The sequence below is a fragment of the Strongylocentrotus purpuratus genome, unplaced genomic scaffold (assembly GCF_000002235.5).
Source record: "Strongylocentrotus purpuratus isolate Spur 01 unplaced genomic scaffold, Spur_5.0 spur5_scaffold_18, whole genome shotgun sequence".
Classification (NCBI taxonomy): domain Eukaryota; kingdom Metazoa; phylum Echinodermata; class Echinoidea; order Camarodonta; family Strongylocentrotidae; genus Strongylocentrotus; species Strongylocentrotus purpuratus.
The window spans coordinates 26,161,606-26,178,882 of NW_022145603.1; the positions used below are offsets into that span (position 1 = coordinate 26,161,606).

At 35.3% G+C, this 17,277-nt stretch overlaps 1 protein-coding gene across 1 annotated transcript in view; it reads left to right on the top strand.

Moving 5' to 3' along the window:
• Positions 1 to 17,277, top strand: part of LOC763311 — a 90,183-nt gene that overhangs the window by 70,182 nt on the left and 2,724 nt on the right. Inside the window, exons 44-59 of the mRNA XM_030988885.1 lie at positions 75 to 206; positions 1,216 to 1,344; positions 2,238 to 2,341; positions 3,158 to 3,374; positions 3,708 to 3,830; positions 5,842 to 5,958; positions 6,934 to 7,065; positions 7,487 to 7,618; positions 8,037 to 8,168; positions 9,371 to 10,474; positions 12,211 to 12,317; positions 12,900 to 13,122; positions 14,088 to 14,126; positions 14,293 to 14,428; positions 14,876 to 15,038; positions 16,379 to 16,423. Coding sequence (XP_030844745.1) covers positions 75 to 206; positions 1,216 to 1,344; positions 2,238 to 2,341; positions 3,158 to 3,374; positions 3,708 to 3,830; positions 5,842 to 5,958; positions 6,934 to 7,065; positions 7,487 to 7,618; positions 8,037 to 8,168; positions 9,371 to 10,474; positions 12,211 to 12,317; positions 12,900 to 13,122; positions 14,088 to 14,126; positions 14,293 to 14,428; positions 14,876 to 15,038; positions 16,379 to 16,423 — 3,035 coding nt within the window. The remainder of the gene's footprint in view (positions 1 to 74; positions 207 to 1,215; positions 1,345 to 2,237; positions 2,342 to 3,157; positions 3,375 to 3,707; positions 3,831 to 5,841; positions 5,959 to 6,933; positions 7,066 to 7,486; positions 7,619 to 8,036; positions 8,169 to 9,370; positions 10,475 to 12,210; positions 12,318 to 12,899; positions 13,123 to 14,087; positions 14,127 to 14,292; positions 14,429 to 14,875; positions 15,039 to 16,378; positions 16,424 to 17,277) is intronic.

The following is a 17,277-nucleotide window of genomic DNA, read 5'->3' on the forward strand; positions in this document are numbered from 1 at the left end:
AATTACTATCACTAATTATTATTAAAACATGCCTACATGGAGTTAGAAACAAATATTTGTTTATGTTTATGCAGATTTTGACGAATGTTCGGAAGGAGTTCAGAATGATTGCCCTGAAGTTTCAACATGTGTAAATACAGATGGGAACTACTTTTGTGACTGCATGGATGGATATAATACAGTCAACAAAACAAAGTCATGCGAAGGTAAAATAATACTACCATTACATGTCATGAACATAGCGTATTGAAAGAGATAGTTGTGACATGCCCACGCAAATGATCCTTGAGTGGCGTATGCGTGTGTGCTTGTCACAACTTTCTCTTTCAAGACGCTCCAGTCATGAGGGTTTGGCGACATTGATTATAATTATAATTATGAATTATAAGTTGAAGTAGAATTTTAAGAAATATGTTATTGGTTTCCCGTTCAGTATGAAATACAGGCATTTTTATATTTATTATTGATAATTGATTTACTTATTAATAGTAAGTATTATTATTATTATTATTATTATTATTATTATTATTTACTTATTAGCCTTTCACCATCTTTTCAAACAAACATATTCATGTGCATTAATATTACATTTACATTTGATTCATTTACATTCGATACAATTTATTCAATGCATGCAATACATGACATTGTTTAGAAAAGGAATGAAATTAAATTACACGCTTAATTCATATATGAACAAGATGAGCTTGCTACAGCATGAGCATGCATCTTGATGAGCTCGCAGCCTTCAGTTAAGCTAAAAAATTAGATATAAAAGGTAGAGAGTGACTTGCTGTTGTAATAAAAGTATAAAAGAGGGGGGTGAACACTTGTTTTGTAACTACAATAATATGAACAGCTGTTGATAAAATGAGACGAGTTAATAAAGTGAATGATTATAAGGGTTAACCTACATGTTGCTTTGTAGTAGTTAGGCTATTTGATGTTACCTATCTGATAATCATACCAGCATTATCTACATAGCTTTGGCTATTTTAGTCGTGTTTTATTCAATAAATTTTCATCCCTTGATTATTATTTTGTGTATGTTATCATTTTGTATCTACCGGTAATTCACATTTGTTTTTTATCTGGTATTGATACGATCATGTCTTTTAACTACAAGATCAAGATTCGAAACAATGCGGCAACTGATCTTGTCATGCCTAAATGAATATGTTTGAATAAATGTAACATTTGATTTGTCCCCATTAGATATCGATGAGTGTGCTACTGGCAACCACATGTGCAATGGAACTTTGAATCGTGTGTGCATGAACACCGTGGGGAACCACACCTGTATCTGTAATACGAGTTATGCCCTTGTCAACGGATCATGCGAATGTAAGCTTTGATATAGTACAATATTTTCACATTTATTTAGGTATAAATATTCATATTCTGGCTCATATTTGAAAAACTTCTTTTATAAACCGTATAATTAATTTCATAGAAATAAAAAAGGGCTAGTTTTACAGAGGGCAGGTAACAGGATTTTGAAAAAATTCAGGGAGGGATACATTGCTGAAAACAAATAATTTGTTTCAGTGCCTATTTGTTAAATTTACAATAAGCTTCTTTGAATGGAACAGCCTTTCATAACCGCCTGCTTCTGTATCATATATCATAGGTTTGTTAGTGAGTCCACTCCATGTCTATTAAACCTATTGTGTGTTTATTGTCTGCGAAGAAGGTCAATTTCACCATTTAATCGGGAGGTGGGTACCAAAGGAACACATTCCTGACGGGAACAATGGTAACTTAGAGCACCTTTAAATTGTCATCCTTTTTAAAATATCTCCCGGCTATACTTCCTAAATATTGTGCTATAGTTCCATGCCTGTAGAACCTACGACACGGTACAAAAAGGAAGGAAAGGAACTTTAAAATATAGCCGTAGAGGGAGCTATGTAGCTTTAGTGTGTCTGCATGAGGTGGAGAAAAGAAAAACGTTGATCGCTGAATTCCTGTAAAAAAAACAACCTTTCCGTCTTTTGGACTCGGAGCTTCAGGTCCCCCGGGGTAAAACCTGCGTGCATGAAGTGCGCTCATTAATTTGACTTCCCCGTTCTTAGGTCAACAAGTTGCAGCTTTTTGCACCACAACATTTTGCTAATCTATCTAAAAATTCATTTGATATTTCTTGTGTACTTTCAATAATGCTTTCGCTTTGATATCAACTAACGAGGGTGAGCTGACTGCTTTAAAATGTATTTCATATAACTTTTTACTGATAGCGGCTACATCGTTAACTCTGGAACTGAGGTTAGACTTCATCAACGACATAGCAATCCAGTATTATACAGACACTGAACAAAACCGGAACCGACTAGCCGAACAGGTAAGGCACATTATCACATACCTGTAGTAGTTTTTGGTATCTACCGGATTGCTAAACTTGTTGCAGGCACCAAGCAATGTTAGTGTGTATGTATTTGGATTTTTGAGGACGCAAATCAATCAGATATGATTTTTTACGTCTGGAGACCAACTTTTAACATCACCAGCTGGAAGGCGTGACTCAGTTTTGAACCAGATTTTAGGTGAAAAAATGAGAGCTGACCAAGTGAATATACCACTAGACCGACGCTAATCTTCATCCTGTCATATTACATGAAATTTTCCTACAGACCTTCCTTCATGTCTTTTGTTTAACAACAATAAATGCTAAATTTCCTGGGTAAATTGCTATTACAAATTTGCTCTCATGCAATCAAATACCATGGCTTCAGTAGTATTTATTTATAACAGTTATTGTGAGTACCGGTAGTTATTGATAACAAGTTTTATGATAAAATATGGCCTAGTACTCTTTATTGAATTGATATTGTATTTAATTAGAAAATTGAATTTAAACCAACTTATACCTATTGATAAGAAAATAACAGGTTTAATTTAAGCTTTCTTCTTACATAAATTAGAAATGGGAATTCTATTAGCGAGGAGGACAAAGAATTCCATACAAATACTTAAAAAATGGCAATATACATATATATTTTTTTTTTTTTCTTCAGATGAATGGATGTTTTTTTCATTTCATGAAATTAATTATTCAATGAGTATTAAAGTTATGAATTTGGTGGTTTAAAGAAAACTTGTTCATGAAGAAACCCTTAAAATATGTCTGGACTCAAAATGCTTAACCCATGCATCGCAGGTGTTTAACCAGCTTAACAGTACATCTGTTATTGGAGATGGGAACCTTGCAGATGTTATTGTGACTAATTATACCGTGGTCGGTGGCAGCGCTTTCGTCGAGTTCCGGATCGACTCATTCAACTCTGAACTGAACGCTACCTTCTTAGAGTCTGTGTTCACTGACTCCCTTCCGCCTAACCGAGTATTTGGTTCAAATAACCGGATCGTCGCACAAGGTGAGATATGTAATTATGCCTCCGCCACACGTAGGGGGGTAATGCAACAGCAACCATTTCCTAAACTCAAGAGCGATTTCAAAACCCAATTGTATGTCCCATAGATATCCTAATCATAAGATATAATACACGTTATCATGTTGAAATAACAGGCTATTAAAATTGCATTTATTGTGATAGGTTGATTTTTCAAAAGTACTTCTTATCATGTTATACATGTATGTACTGTAATTGCCAATAATAATTACAAATTTACTTACGAAGGGTAGAGAAGACCATTATTATTTTCATCAATATTCTTAATACTTTTTTCATCTCACATGGATGTTGTAGACGTCAACGAGTGTAAAGAGTTTTCCGATGCTTGCCGTAATGGGGATTGTACAAACACTGATGGAAGTTTCTACTGCACGTGTAATGAAGGCTTCCTCGGAACGGGAACAGATTCTTGTGAAGGTAGAAACATTTTTTTTACATTATTTCTGAAGGTATAATGAATAGTACTGAAATCTTTTTTCTCTTATCTTGCATCAAAAGAGATTTGTTGCTTGTCATTATGACTTGATTAGATATCCTTTGTTTCCCCATCCTGTTTGAATGTTAATTTCTTCTAACTGGCTTCACTCAAAAGAACTACAGTTATATATAATATATAATAATTTACATAGTCATCTGGATATGGATTATATTTTGTCTGCATTACTTTTTTTCCCCTATAGCTGCATTTTAGTATTTAATTCTTCCTTTAAATCCAAAGTAAAATTATATAAGGTTTGTTTTATTAAAAATCATCTTGCAGCCGAAGGCTGAATTGTGTGACTTTTTACAAATTGATAAAAACATTACAATACGATAAATACATATGAAATCAGACATTACATGATATAAATTCAAAATTTGTTCAAGTTCATAGTAAAAATATAAAATATAAAGATATATATAAATGTGAACATGCAATAATATTTCCTCTCTGATCTTCATTGATTTTTAACGGGCCGTGTTTGTTTGTAACCATGCAGACCGGCTTTTAAAATAGCAGTAGATTGTAAAAGTGAATAATTGCGTGATTTTAACAGATTAAAAAGATCAATAAAATACTGTGATACATTGGGAATTTACTTCAATCTGACAGAGAATAAGTTAAGGTTTACGAAAGCAAAATATAGATGTACATTTAATATTCATGGGTTTAATACGGATAAAGTGCTGATCAGTTTGTAAACGGGGCCAGCTATTTCAAATCGTTACAATAGAGATGAATACAGAGTGACGGATACAATAGGAAAGAAGGGGGAAAATGAGAAAGAGAAAAGATAGAGAGAGGGAGAGAGGTGGGAGAAAGAGTGCTAGAAACTGAGGAGAGAATGGAAGAGGGAAAGAAGTTTAGCAGTTACGAATGATACAGCAATGATTTGTCAATTAACTGAATAGTATTCATTAAAAATATAATATCATGTTACAAACTGGTAAAAAAAATCAAATATATTAAGAAGTGAAAAGCGAAAAGTGTAGCTATGTCTGATGATCGTAGTTACATATCATTCAATAGGTCGACCAAGAATGGAATTGGGCTTCTTTTGTATCTTTCAGTACATTATTTAAATAGTATGTTCTTCTATGATTGTTTGTATACCTATATGTTATGATAGTCATGATCGTATTTATTTATTTTTATTCTTAGCCTGTAATTATTTTATTTCATTGTGTAATTTCATTTTGTAATTAATTTGGCAATTTGGACATTGGCCGAGATGAAATTTTATTCATTAAAAATTTCAATTAGATACATCTGTATGAATATGTATATATATATATATATATATTGAGTAAGGCAGACTAATGGGAGTTGGGACATGGCTGCAACTCCGAGTTTCACGCCTTGCAAGCGATCATCAGGCAATATATATATATATAATATATATATATATATAAGAATAAGAATAGTCCTGCATCGGTTGACGAAAAATAGACAAGTGAAGAAGGAATAATGAAAAACAGCTGGTGTAGGCGACAATACACATTTATATTGAGAAAGGTTGTTTATGATCTAAAAGCATTGGAAATTGTAATGTTTCAGAAACAAAATGATGAGAAATCGACTCAAAATTAGCTGAAGGTCTAATACACACATGCACGTGTTGTCAATAATAAGTTAAAAGTAACTGTTAAAAGCTACTGAAATCGTGGCATTTGATTGGCTGAGAGCTTAATTGTCATTGACATTAAGCACTTATTTATATCTGTTTGGTCCAAACATTCTCAGCTATTTCTCTTCATGTAGTGATAATGAAGGCATCTGAAGATCAATCTTTGTCGGTGGACATTTCTTCTTTGATATTCTTCCAACTAAACAATAAGAAACTCACAAATAATTTTGCATCTTTATCAGAACTCAACCTTATCTTTAAATCTATGTCTATGAAGATTTTGCAAATGCATTTTGTATACATTTTGTTTTGATGAACAGATATAAACGAATGTCTGAAGGAGAATGACTGCCAGCAAATATGTTACAACACGGATGGTGGATACACATGCGCATGCTCGGATGGATACGAGATGGATGGCGAATTTAATTGCACGGGTAGGCTCGATCAAACACCAATTTCATGTGATTGTGTTTCCATCACTCCACTTACAATCTTCTGCATGTTACAAGTTACAGTACTCTAGCCATAATATATTCATGAATGTTACTTTTGTAAAGAGATTTTGCAAGTTTAAATGCACTCCAAATTAATATAGAAGCAGCTTGTGAGTAGCCTATCTATCTTTTATTACTTGGTTGGAAAACTTTTCATGTATTCTTTGAATATACAGGTGTAGGAATCCACTCTTTGCAGAGTAATATTTTTGTGGATTTTCACACATTTTGTTGTGGAAATCAACGTACAAAATAGTGAATCCACGCTCAAATGAATAGTTTAAACTAGTATTTTGAAGTGGATTCAACTCGTAACGAAACGATCCCTCTAAGCGTGATTCGAAATTTGTATTTGGATACATATATTCCAGGTATTCAATCATTTAATGTCCTATTGGAAGAAGATATTTCATTGAAGTGCGATCATCCGTTACATTTTGATGAGACATTGAAGAGGTTGGTGGTTGTTTTTGTTTATAATGTCCTAGTGAGAATTTGGTTTAATTTGCTTTGAGCTATTTCTGATTATGATACACCATTTGCTTGCTTGTTCTTTTTTGCAAGTACATGTAGTTTCCTTTTAATGTTTAAAAAGTCAGGGAAGTAACGCCTGGAAAAATGTTATCTTCTGATATTATTTTTTTCTTACTAAAACAACATTAATATCCCCACCAAGACTTTTGTGAAACTAAATCAAGGGCAATTTCAAAACCCTATTGCCATGCCCATTGAATTTATGTTTGTAATACCTGGTTTTGTAATGACTCATTGTAACGGTCGCACACTGCAAGAGGTGATGAACAAGGCTAGTGAAATAATCTTGGGGTGATTTTTTAAAAGTCCTTGTGAACTTGAAGCCGCAACATGCAAATGTCAGATTGCCAAATGTAAAAAAAGAATGTTTATTTTACTTAGATATTGACGAATGCTCCAGGAATTCATCGGCCTGTGATTCTGAAAATGGAGTGTGTATGAACTCAGTCGGCTCTTACAACTGTTCATGCAACCCTGGATATGAATTGAGCAATGATAACATTACTTGCAATGGTAAGGATGTAATGTTAAATAAATGTCACATGTAAGTGACATCTTTTAAAAAAATGGATCCAGAATGCTCTGAAATACAAGTTGTACATGATCATCAAGTCCAAAAGACAATAGAAAATCTAAATCCACTTCTGTTACAGACAGTAAACGAGCTGTACCATTAATAATAACGATTAAATCTGATATAGACATTCAAATTTTTAAATTAGCATTGGAGAATGAAAATTATAATCACTATTTTTGTGTACAAATTAGCAATTTCTTGAAGATTTTTCATACTTCTCAATCCATTTTTACTTTTTTACTCAATGAAAGAGTGGAGATACAAATAATTTTTGCGGATTTAAGAGGAAAAGCTGATTTATCACACCTTTTGAAAACTCTTTAATGCTATTGGTGAACTAATGTTTACTGTTCTTAGATACTGACGAATGCTCTGCAAGTCCATCTGTCTGTGATTCTGACAATGGAGTGTGTATGAACTCGGCTGGCTCTTACAACTGTTCATGCAACCCTGGATATGAATTGAGCAATGATAACATTACTTGCAATGGTAAGGATGTAATGTTAAATAAATGTCACATGTAAGTGACATCTTTAACGATAAAATGGATCCAGAATGCTCTGAAATACAAGTTGTACATGATCATCAAGTCCAAAAGACACTAGAAAATTTAAATCCACTCCTGTTATCGACAGTACACTGTGCAATTAATAATAAGAATTAAATTGAAAGCGATCATTTAACTCTCTAAACCATTTTGACCATTTTCGTGTAGAATTTAGCAATTTCATGTCCATTTTTTTGTAGCTTTCGTTCACACTTTCATTTAGCATCCAATTGTGTTTTTTAACTCGATGAAAGAGTGAAGATACAAATAATTGCTGCGAATTATTGGAGGAAAACATAATTATCTAACCTTTAGAAAACACTTTGATGCTATGGGTGAACATATGTTTACTTTTCCTAGATACTGACGAATGCTCTGCAATTCCATCTGTCTGTGATTCTGACAATGGAGTATGTATGAACTCAATCGGCTCTTATAACTGTTCATGCAACCCTGGATATGAATTGAGCAATGATAACATTACTTGCAATGGTAAGGACGTAATGTCAAATTAGTGTCACCTTTTAGTTCTTTAAAACTCTTTTGTTCTAGAATGCTCTGACTAGTTATACATGATCATAAAGTCCAAAGGACACTAGAAAATGTAAATCCACTTCTTTTACAGGCAGTACACTGTACCATTAATAATAAATATTTAATTGAAAATGATTATTTTAATAACTCTCTAAATTAGCGATGCAAAGTGAAATTTATAATCACCATTTTTGTGTATCATTGGCAATTTCTTGATGAGTTTCATTCACACTTTCATTGAACATCCATTTCTATTATTTAACTCTATGAAAGAGTGGAAAACAAATGATTGTTGCCAATTTAAGAGGAAACGCTGATTCATGTAGAACTTTAGAAAACTCTTGACTGCTATGGGTGAAAAAAATGTTTTCTTTTCTTAGATGCATTTATTAATGGTAAACAAGTGAGGAACTAACATGAAAAGAGTTTACAGCTGATTTATCACAAAAAGCTATCATTCAAACGTAAGATAATTGAAAGTTTTGCACTACTTTATACTACATTGTCATAATTTCACACGCAATTCCAAAGAAAATTTCGTCTCTGGGTAATTTTAGGTTCATCTGCGTTCCAATCGAGGTATTAGATTTTTGTAATGTTACCAATTGTTTGCGATAGTAAACTGAGGTCACGCACAAACTATGGTCACACCACCATACAGCAGTTTAAAAAGGAAACGTTTCTCAAGTTTTAGTTAAAAACCCTTGGCACAGCAATTACAGTTGGAGGGGGGCAATTTCGACGATTGGACTTAATTTATACAACTTGTGTGAAAGCATTGGGGAAATATCAAGAAAATTATGAGGGTTTGAAATATGAGATCACTAAGTCGATGCAAACCTCAAATTGGCAACAAAAGAATTAAATAATGATTGCATTCTTGGCATCAGTAAGGATGTCATGAATTTGATTTGATTTACAGAGATAGTAGAAGAGGTCAAACAAGCTGTCTCCACAATGTATACCATGTTTGCTTTCAGAAAATACAGAAATACAATATTTTGTTTAGATTCTTTTTCAATTTTTTATCTGTTGTGCCTTGCAGTATACTTATTATAATGAATACAACACTATGTAAGAGTTTTAACTCTTGCTCTACTGATGTCACATATATCAGGGACTATTTATGTCCATTTTTTTTTTTTTAAATTGTATTTCAGAAACTACACCTGGAACAACACCGGAAACAACACCGGTAACAACACCGGTTACAACACCGGTAACAACATTGGTAACAACAACGGGAACAACAACGGGATCGACACCAGTAACAACACCAGCTACAACAACAGGAACAACACCGGGAACAACACAGGTAACAACATCGGTAACAACACCAGGTACAACAACGGGAACAACACCGGGATCGACACCGGTAACAACACCAGCTACAACAACGGGAACAACACCGGGTACAACACCGGTAACAACATCGGTAACAACACCAGGTACAACAACGGGAACAACACCGGGATCGACACCGGTAACAACACCAGCTACAACAACAGGAACAACACCGGGAACAACACAGGTAACAACTACGGTAACAACACCGGGTACAACACCGGTAACAACATCGGTAACAACACCAGGTACAACAACGGGAACAACACCGGGATCGACATCGGTAACAACACCAGCTACAACAACAGGAACAACACCGGGAACAACACGGGTAACAACACCAGGTACAACACTGGTAACAACACCGGGATCGACACCGGTAACAACATCAGGAACAACACCGGGATCGACACCAGCAACAACAACGGGAACGACACCTGGAACAACACCGGGAACAACACTGGTAACAACTACGGTAACAACACCGGGTACAACACCGGTAACAACATTGGTAACAACACCAGGTACAACAATGGGAACAACACCGGGATCGACACCGGTAACATTACCAGCTACAACAACGGGAACAACACCGGGAACAACACAGGTAAGAACTACAGTAACAACACCGGGTACAACACCGGTAACAACATCGGTAACAACAACAGGTACAACAACGGGAACAACACCGGGATCGACACCCGTAACAACACCAGCTACAACAACAGGAACAACACCGGGAACAACACGGGTAACAACACCGGGATCGACACCAGCAACAACAACGGGAACGACACCGGGAACAACACCGGCAACAACACTGGGAACAACACCGGGAACAACACCGGATACAGCACCTAAAACACCACCAGGAACCACACCAGATACGACACTGGGAACAACTCCAGGTACTACACCAGGTACAACACAGGATAGTTTCAAGTTTTTTTTTTTTTTTTTAATGTCATCTAGTTTAATATTCCTTCTGTAAAAAGCAGCCTTGAACATTTGTCACACATGATATATATCATTTCCAATGCCAAACCGCAACTGATAACCACGCAGAAATCTTGAATACAGGTGTTTGGTTCTATATTGACGCATTTAACATTTAATTTTTCTCTCGCGAACAACACTGAGAACAAAGTTTTTTACTACAAATTAGTGCCATTGGAAAATTTATCGTCAAAGAATTCCAGAATTATCCCGATCTCAGGATCGGAATGCGCTGCAAATCGAGGAAAAGGTCATTACAAAAGACAAGACCTTAATTCCTGCACGGGAGCTAACAGCTGATTTATCACAAAAAGCTATCATTTAAACATAAGATAATTGCACATTTTGCAAGGTAAAATATCTTACAAGCAGTTGGTACCACTTTTACTTACAATTTTTAAAATTTAACAACTCTCATAATTTAACACCCAATGCTATAGAAAATTTCGTCTCTGGATAAATTTAGGTTGCTTTTTCCATTAGTGGTATCAGATTTTTGAGATAGCGTACTAAGGTCACACAAACTATTGTCACATATTTATAAAGGAGTTTGAAAAGAAAGCATTGTTCATGTTTTAGTAAAATGTTGAAACTGCACCCCAGAAGTTAGAGAGCGATTTGACAAATGGACTACATACCATTTGTGTGAAATCATTGGACAAATATCAAGAAAATTATGAGTCTTTGAAATATGAGATCACTAAATCTATGCAAACCTCAAATTGGCAGTTTGGTTCGTGGATTGTGATGCATTTATTCACTATTTACAATCAACTGCAAAGAGCTTTGTAATTTTTAGGGAAGGGACTTCAATGTTGCTTCAAAAGCTAACTTACCTGTATTTTAGAAATGTATCTATCGTGGAATATTATATCCCCAAATTCAGATGTTAATCATGTTAATATAATAGTGATGTAGTATTAAGAATGAGTATAATTTCAGCGTTAACAGATTTCACAATTATCAGTGTCTTGACTGATTAGTGATTAGTACCCAAAAAATAAAAAAATTAATGTCTTTTTATTGGAAGAACAAGTTGTAAATTTGGCAGCCATGATTGACATATCGATCATACAGTTATACTTGGATATGGTACCCTTGGTTCCATTTTTAATGATTTACATCTGCTCTGTTTTTATTGGGATTAAATGAAAATGAATTTGAACTGGAACTTAGTTATGCAATAACTGACTAATGTGGTAGATTATGTAGATGACGTAGACGAGTGGTCTAATCACTTGACTGGAAATTAAAAGGTCATGTGGTCGAGCCTCAGCACGGTAGTTATGTTCCTGAGCAAGGCATTTTATCTGCATCGATCCCTTCCACCCAGGTGCTAAATGGGTAGGGTGCGATGGTCTATGTAAAAGTAAGACTGTCTGGAATGCTTCCCAGGGAGTGGACATTGTGCACTGTAATGTGCGGAATAGTAATTGAAGCAAATGACTTGGGAAATAATGCAGGAAGTGCCTTGGTTGGTTAGGTCGGGGGTTAGGAGCCACTTGGCTAAAATTTCGTTTCTGATGACTATTATGACGATCCTGATGACGATGATGATCATTATTAATATTTTTATTATTTTTATCATTTTTTCTACTCTAATCATTCTTGTTATTATTTATTATCATCATTATTTACTGATTTTTCCCTTCAATTTCAGATGTTGTGATTTTGATTGTCATCACCTTCCGTAACACATACACGAGCGATCTCGCAGACTCATCGTCTCTTGCGTTCATGAATTTGGCAAATGCTCTCTGCAACCGTGTAAGTTTTTATAACAGTATAACCTCTCAGTTTCAGTTTTTTGTTGTTATTGTTTTAATCATATTTCACATACACTTTTCGTTTAGCAATAATTTCACAAATCAAATGGTCTAAATAAACATGAATTCTATTTACAGAGACCAAAAGCAGAAAGTGAGTACCTCATATCAATATGTTTGAATGTAATTATTTAAAGATTGAACTAAAGAGAAGATTCAACTAGAAAAGAAGAGTAAAATATGACGTGGCATACCAGCTAGTATGGGGAAAGCTTTGCCTGTGTGTTATAGTTAATTTCATGATAGGCTTTTTTTCTTTAAAGGGACCAGCAATCACAGCAATATAATTTGTATTTGAAAAACGGGCAATGTGGTTGTAGACCAAATTTCCTCCCCGACCAAGATAGCTCAAACTAGCTTTATATATTGATACTTGTTCTAAAAACATTTACCAAAATATATGAAACTAATAAATTTAACACTTACAACTTAAAACAAAAAATTGTGAGATATCGGTCATGCAAAAATGTAGTGACTATTGTATAGCTTTAATAGGTTTTTCTTTCTTTTTTTTTCTAAACAGTTGACAGAGTATTTCAGGAGCCTGACGAGTGGTGATGTCATGTGCGCAATATTAAAGTTCACAAACGGCAGTATAGTGGCAGATGTTAACCTGACCTTCCCTGCTGACAGCGCCTCCGAGGCACAGATCATCATGAATAATGTCATAAACGTTACCGCGATGGATATAGGAAATTTTGCAGTTGGCACCGAAGTATACTTCCCAATTGGCGTCGGCTCAAATGGTAAGATCGAATATGTACCTTTTCCTCACTTTATGATCTTGGAAGAGTAAAATCCTGTTCGGTGAAATGCAGCATTTTTTAAAATAATAATAACGCAAGTGTTTGCTTCAGATTTCCGGTATCTGATATTAAACACAGAGCTGAGTGAATTACGGGCAGGACCTATATTGTGCGCAGTTGTCATTCATGTACACGTTAGTGAGAGACACTGCCACGGTTTACCTCTTCATACCTGAACGAACCTTTAACAGCCGGGGCATTGTGTCACAAAACCGTCATAAATTAAGAAGAAGTTCACTGACATTCCATTGAAATGTGTGTTGATTTTTAATAATAATAATAATAATAATAGTTCGTCCTTATATAGCGCATTTTAGGACCGCAGGCCCTCTCAATGCGCTTTACAGATATATATTATTACCCCGGTCATCCGATTCATGCTTACCCGCTCACAAGGTATGCACAATCTCCACTCCCTGGGGAGCATTCCAGCCAGTCGCCATTTTACAAGTGCCATTGCTAATCAAACCACATTAGCTTTCGCATCCTACCGGGTACCCACTTAACACCTGGGTGGAGAGTGGCAAATGTAGATCAATGTCTTGCCAAAGGACATTAGTGCCGCGGTGGGACTTGAACCACGGACGTTGTGATCCACAGTCGGCTGACATATCCACTCGACCACGACACCTCTATAAATGCACGTGTTACGCTTCAATGGGATCTTGTTGATCTTGTACTTCTGAGGGTTTCATGAAGCAATGCCCAGTATGAGCCAAAAATAGAAGTAGTAGTTATTATTATTATTATTATTTGTGTTGTTTTAAGTATTTTTCACCTGTGTCAGGGAAGGGAAAAGCAAACTATATAAGCTTATCTGAACCCCGGCTTTTAATTGAGGGATGCTAAACCTATTAAGTATTCTTCTCATTATTTCTTCTTTTTTGTCTCTTTTCATTCAACAGCTCCTGAGCCTACTACAATGCAAACAGAGACAACAACAGGTAGGCACTCTACATCTTTTTGTTTTGCTTTCTTCTTCCTATTTTTTGTCTTTTTATTTTTCTTCTTCATCATCTTCTATTTATTCTTCTGCTTCTTATTTTTAATCTATAACAAGCATTTAGAGGTATAACCTAGTTTTATTCATTTCTGTATCTCATTCCGCAGAGCCACGAGGATTGTCTAATGGAGCGATCATCGCTATCGTGCTGGGTGTGTTTGCAAGTCTCCTTATCCTCATCGTCTGCTCGTGTGGTTTCTTGATACAGGCATCGCGGAGGAACGCAGCTAAGTTTGCTGTAGGGTAAGCCAATTACCACTGAGAATCCAGGGGTGGGGAGTCTGCAGGCACAGTGATACTTTACCACAGTTCTTAGAGCCATGAGTAGAGCCTAGCTCCATCAGTCTCTGATTCTATCAAATACGATCCGGAGCAGCTAAAGTACAGAGCATATGCAGTATGCCGTCAGCCTAGTTTGACAGTGCAGACACTGTTACGCACAGTGACTGACAAGGGATTGTGCCAGGGGAAATTTCTAAAATATTTTATTTGTAAATAACTTTCGTTTACTGAATGGCCAAAAATGATGAATAACATATTATTATAGTTAATATTATTATTATTTTTATTATCATTGTTGGTATTTATAGTCTTATTATTATCATTTGTATTGTTAATGTCATTATTGGTATTAGTTTTGTTATTGTTTCTTTATTTTTGTTATTATTGCCATTTTTTTTCTTTTCACAGAGAGACTTACCAAAGTCCATACAGCAGGCAAACCCCTGCCCCTTCTTTTTACGGTGATGATCCATGGGAGGATTCGGCGAGCTATAATTCTCTCGATCGCCGTGAATATGCAGTTAGCCGAGCGGTAGAAAGACTCGCACACGACCGTGAACGCAGACAAGGGGTTAGTTACTTGGATAATTCTATACTAGAAAATTAAATTTAGAGGAAAATGGCAGGTGTTTTTATGCCTCCGCCACCGAAGGTGGTGCCGGAGGCATCATGTTTTCGGGTTGTCCGTCCGTACGTCCGTACGTCCGTCCCGTTTGACCGTTATCACAATATCTCAAGAACCATTTAAGATTTAAACTTAAGACTCGGGAATAGTATTTATCACCATAGGAAGACGATCTGATTAGATTTTGGAGTACGTAGGTCAAAGGTCACAGGTCACAGAGGTCAACTTATGAAATTCCTTGTATTGAGTTTGTTAGCGCGATATCTCAAGAACCATTTGAGATTTAAACTTCAAACTTAAGGATAGTATGTATCACCATAGGAAGACGATCTGATTAGATTTTGGAGCACGTATGTCAAAGGTCAAGGGTCACAGAGGTCAACTTATGAAATTCCATACATTGAGATTGTTATCATGATATCTCAAGAACCACTGGAGATTTAAACTTCAAACTTAATGATAGTGTGTATCACTATAGGAAAACAATCTGATTACATTTTGGAGCACGTAGGTCAAAGGTCAAGGGTCATAGAGGTCAACTTATGAAATTCCATACATTGAGATTGTTATCATGATATCTCAAGAACCACTGGAGATGTAAAAACTTCAAACTTAAGGATAGTATGTATCACCATAGGAATACGATCTGATTAGACTTTGGAGCACGTAGGTCAAAGGTCAAGGGTCACAGAGGTCAACTTATGAAATTCCATACATTGAGATTGTTATCATAATATCTCAAGAACCACTGGAGATTTAAACTTCAAACTTAATGATAGTGTGTATCACCATAGGAAGACAATCTGATTAGATTTTGGAGCACGTAGGTCAAAGGTCAAGGGTCACAGAGGTCAACTTATGAAATTCCATACATTGAGATCGTTATCGCGATATCTCAAGAACCACTGGAGAATTTTCACTTCAAACTTAATGATAGTATGTATCACCATATCATAATATCTCAAGAACCACTGGAGATTTAAACTTCAAACTTAATGATAGTGTGTATCACCATAGGAAGACAATCTGATTAGATTTTGGAGCACGTAGGTCAAAGGTCAAGGGTCACAGAGGTCAACTTATGAAATTCCATACATTGAGATTGTTATCATGATATCTCAAGAACCACTGGAGATTTAAACTCCAAACTTGTTTAAATTGCTCTATGGCGGAGGCATCATTTTCGACTGCGCGCAGTCAAAATTCCATCTAGTTTTTTCTTGTAGGTGACTTGGATAACATTTTACTAAAAATTAAAGTTTTCATGTGATTTTCTTTTTTTTCAGAACGATCAATTCCAGACACCATACGTCGTTGGAGGAGATTACAATGTGAGTATCTTAGAAGAAAAAATGACTTGTTAAACATATATCCTCTTGTAGAGGCTAATTGCGTGTAAACTTGTAACACAATCGCAAATACTTTTGTACAAAATCATCCTATTCAATAACCTTAGCTATCACCAAGTGACGGGGAAGTCCACCCTGATAGTAAGTTGGTTTAATAGAAGCAGAAAAACAAGAGAAATAGGTCAGTTTGAGCGAATTCCCATTAAAAGTAAGAAATTTATGTATTCTGAACTTGCAATCAATCAAACACAAATTGGCAACTCTGTGAAGTGTCTTGCGAGCTCCTCTACTATTTGCCCTGTACTAAAAAACAAAAAGAATCTTTATTTTTCTTGATAATACATGCACTCTAAAAATAATTATTGAAAACATGTTTTTATACAACATCTGTACCAAAAACAAATCTATTCCGTAATCAATAACTAAGAAAGTGAAAGTTTATGAAATTTTCTGTACATTGCAAGTTGGAGAGGAGCCCGCGAGATACGTCACAATATTACCAATTTGTGTTTCACTGATATCTACTTAAAAATTCCATAACTTTCCTATTTTTAATCAGATATTGCTCACATTTTCACTAATTTGTATATCTCATTTTCCCGCTTTAATTACAAACGACTTAATATCAGGGTGGACTCCCCCTGTAAATGTGCCAAAATTACAATAATGTATCCGAACATTACATCTTGGGGATAACAAAAGGGTATTGAAATTTTCACTTGAGTACATTTTTTTTTGAAAATCTTTGCGATCATGTTTAATAAAGGTTCAATGAGGCGCAACGCAAATCAATAATTGAACAGCAGTATTGTCATCATAGGTTCATAGCTATGTGG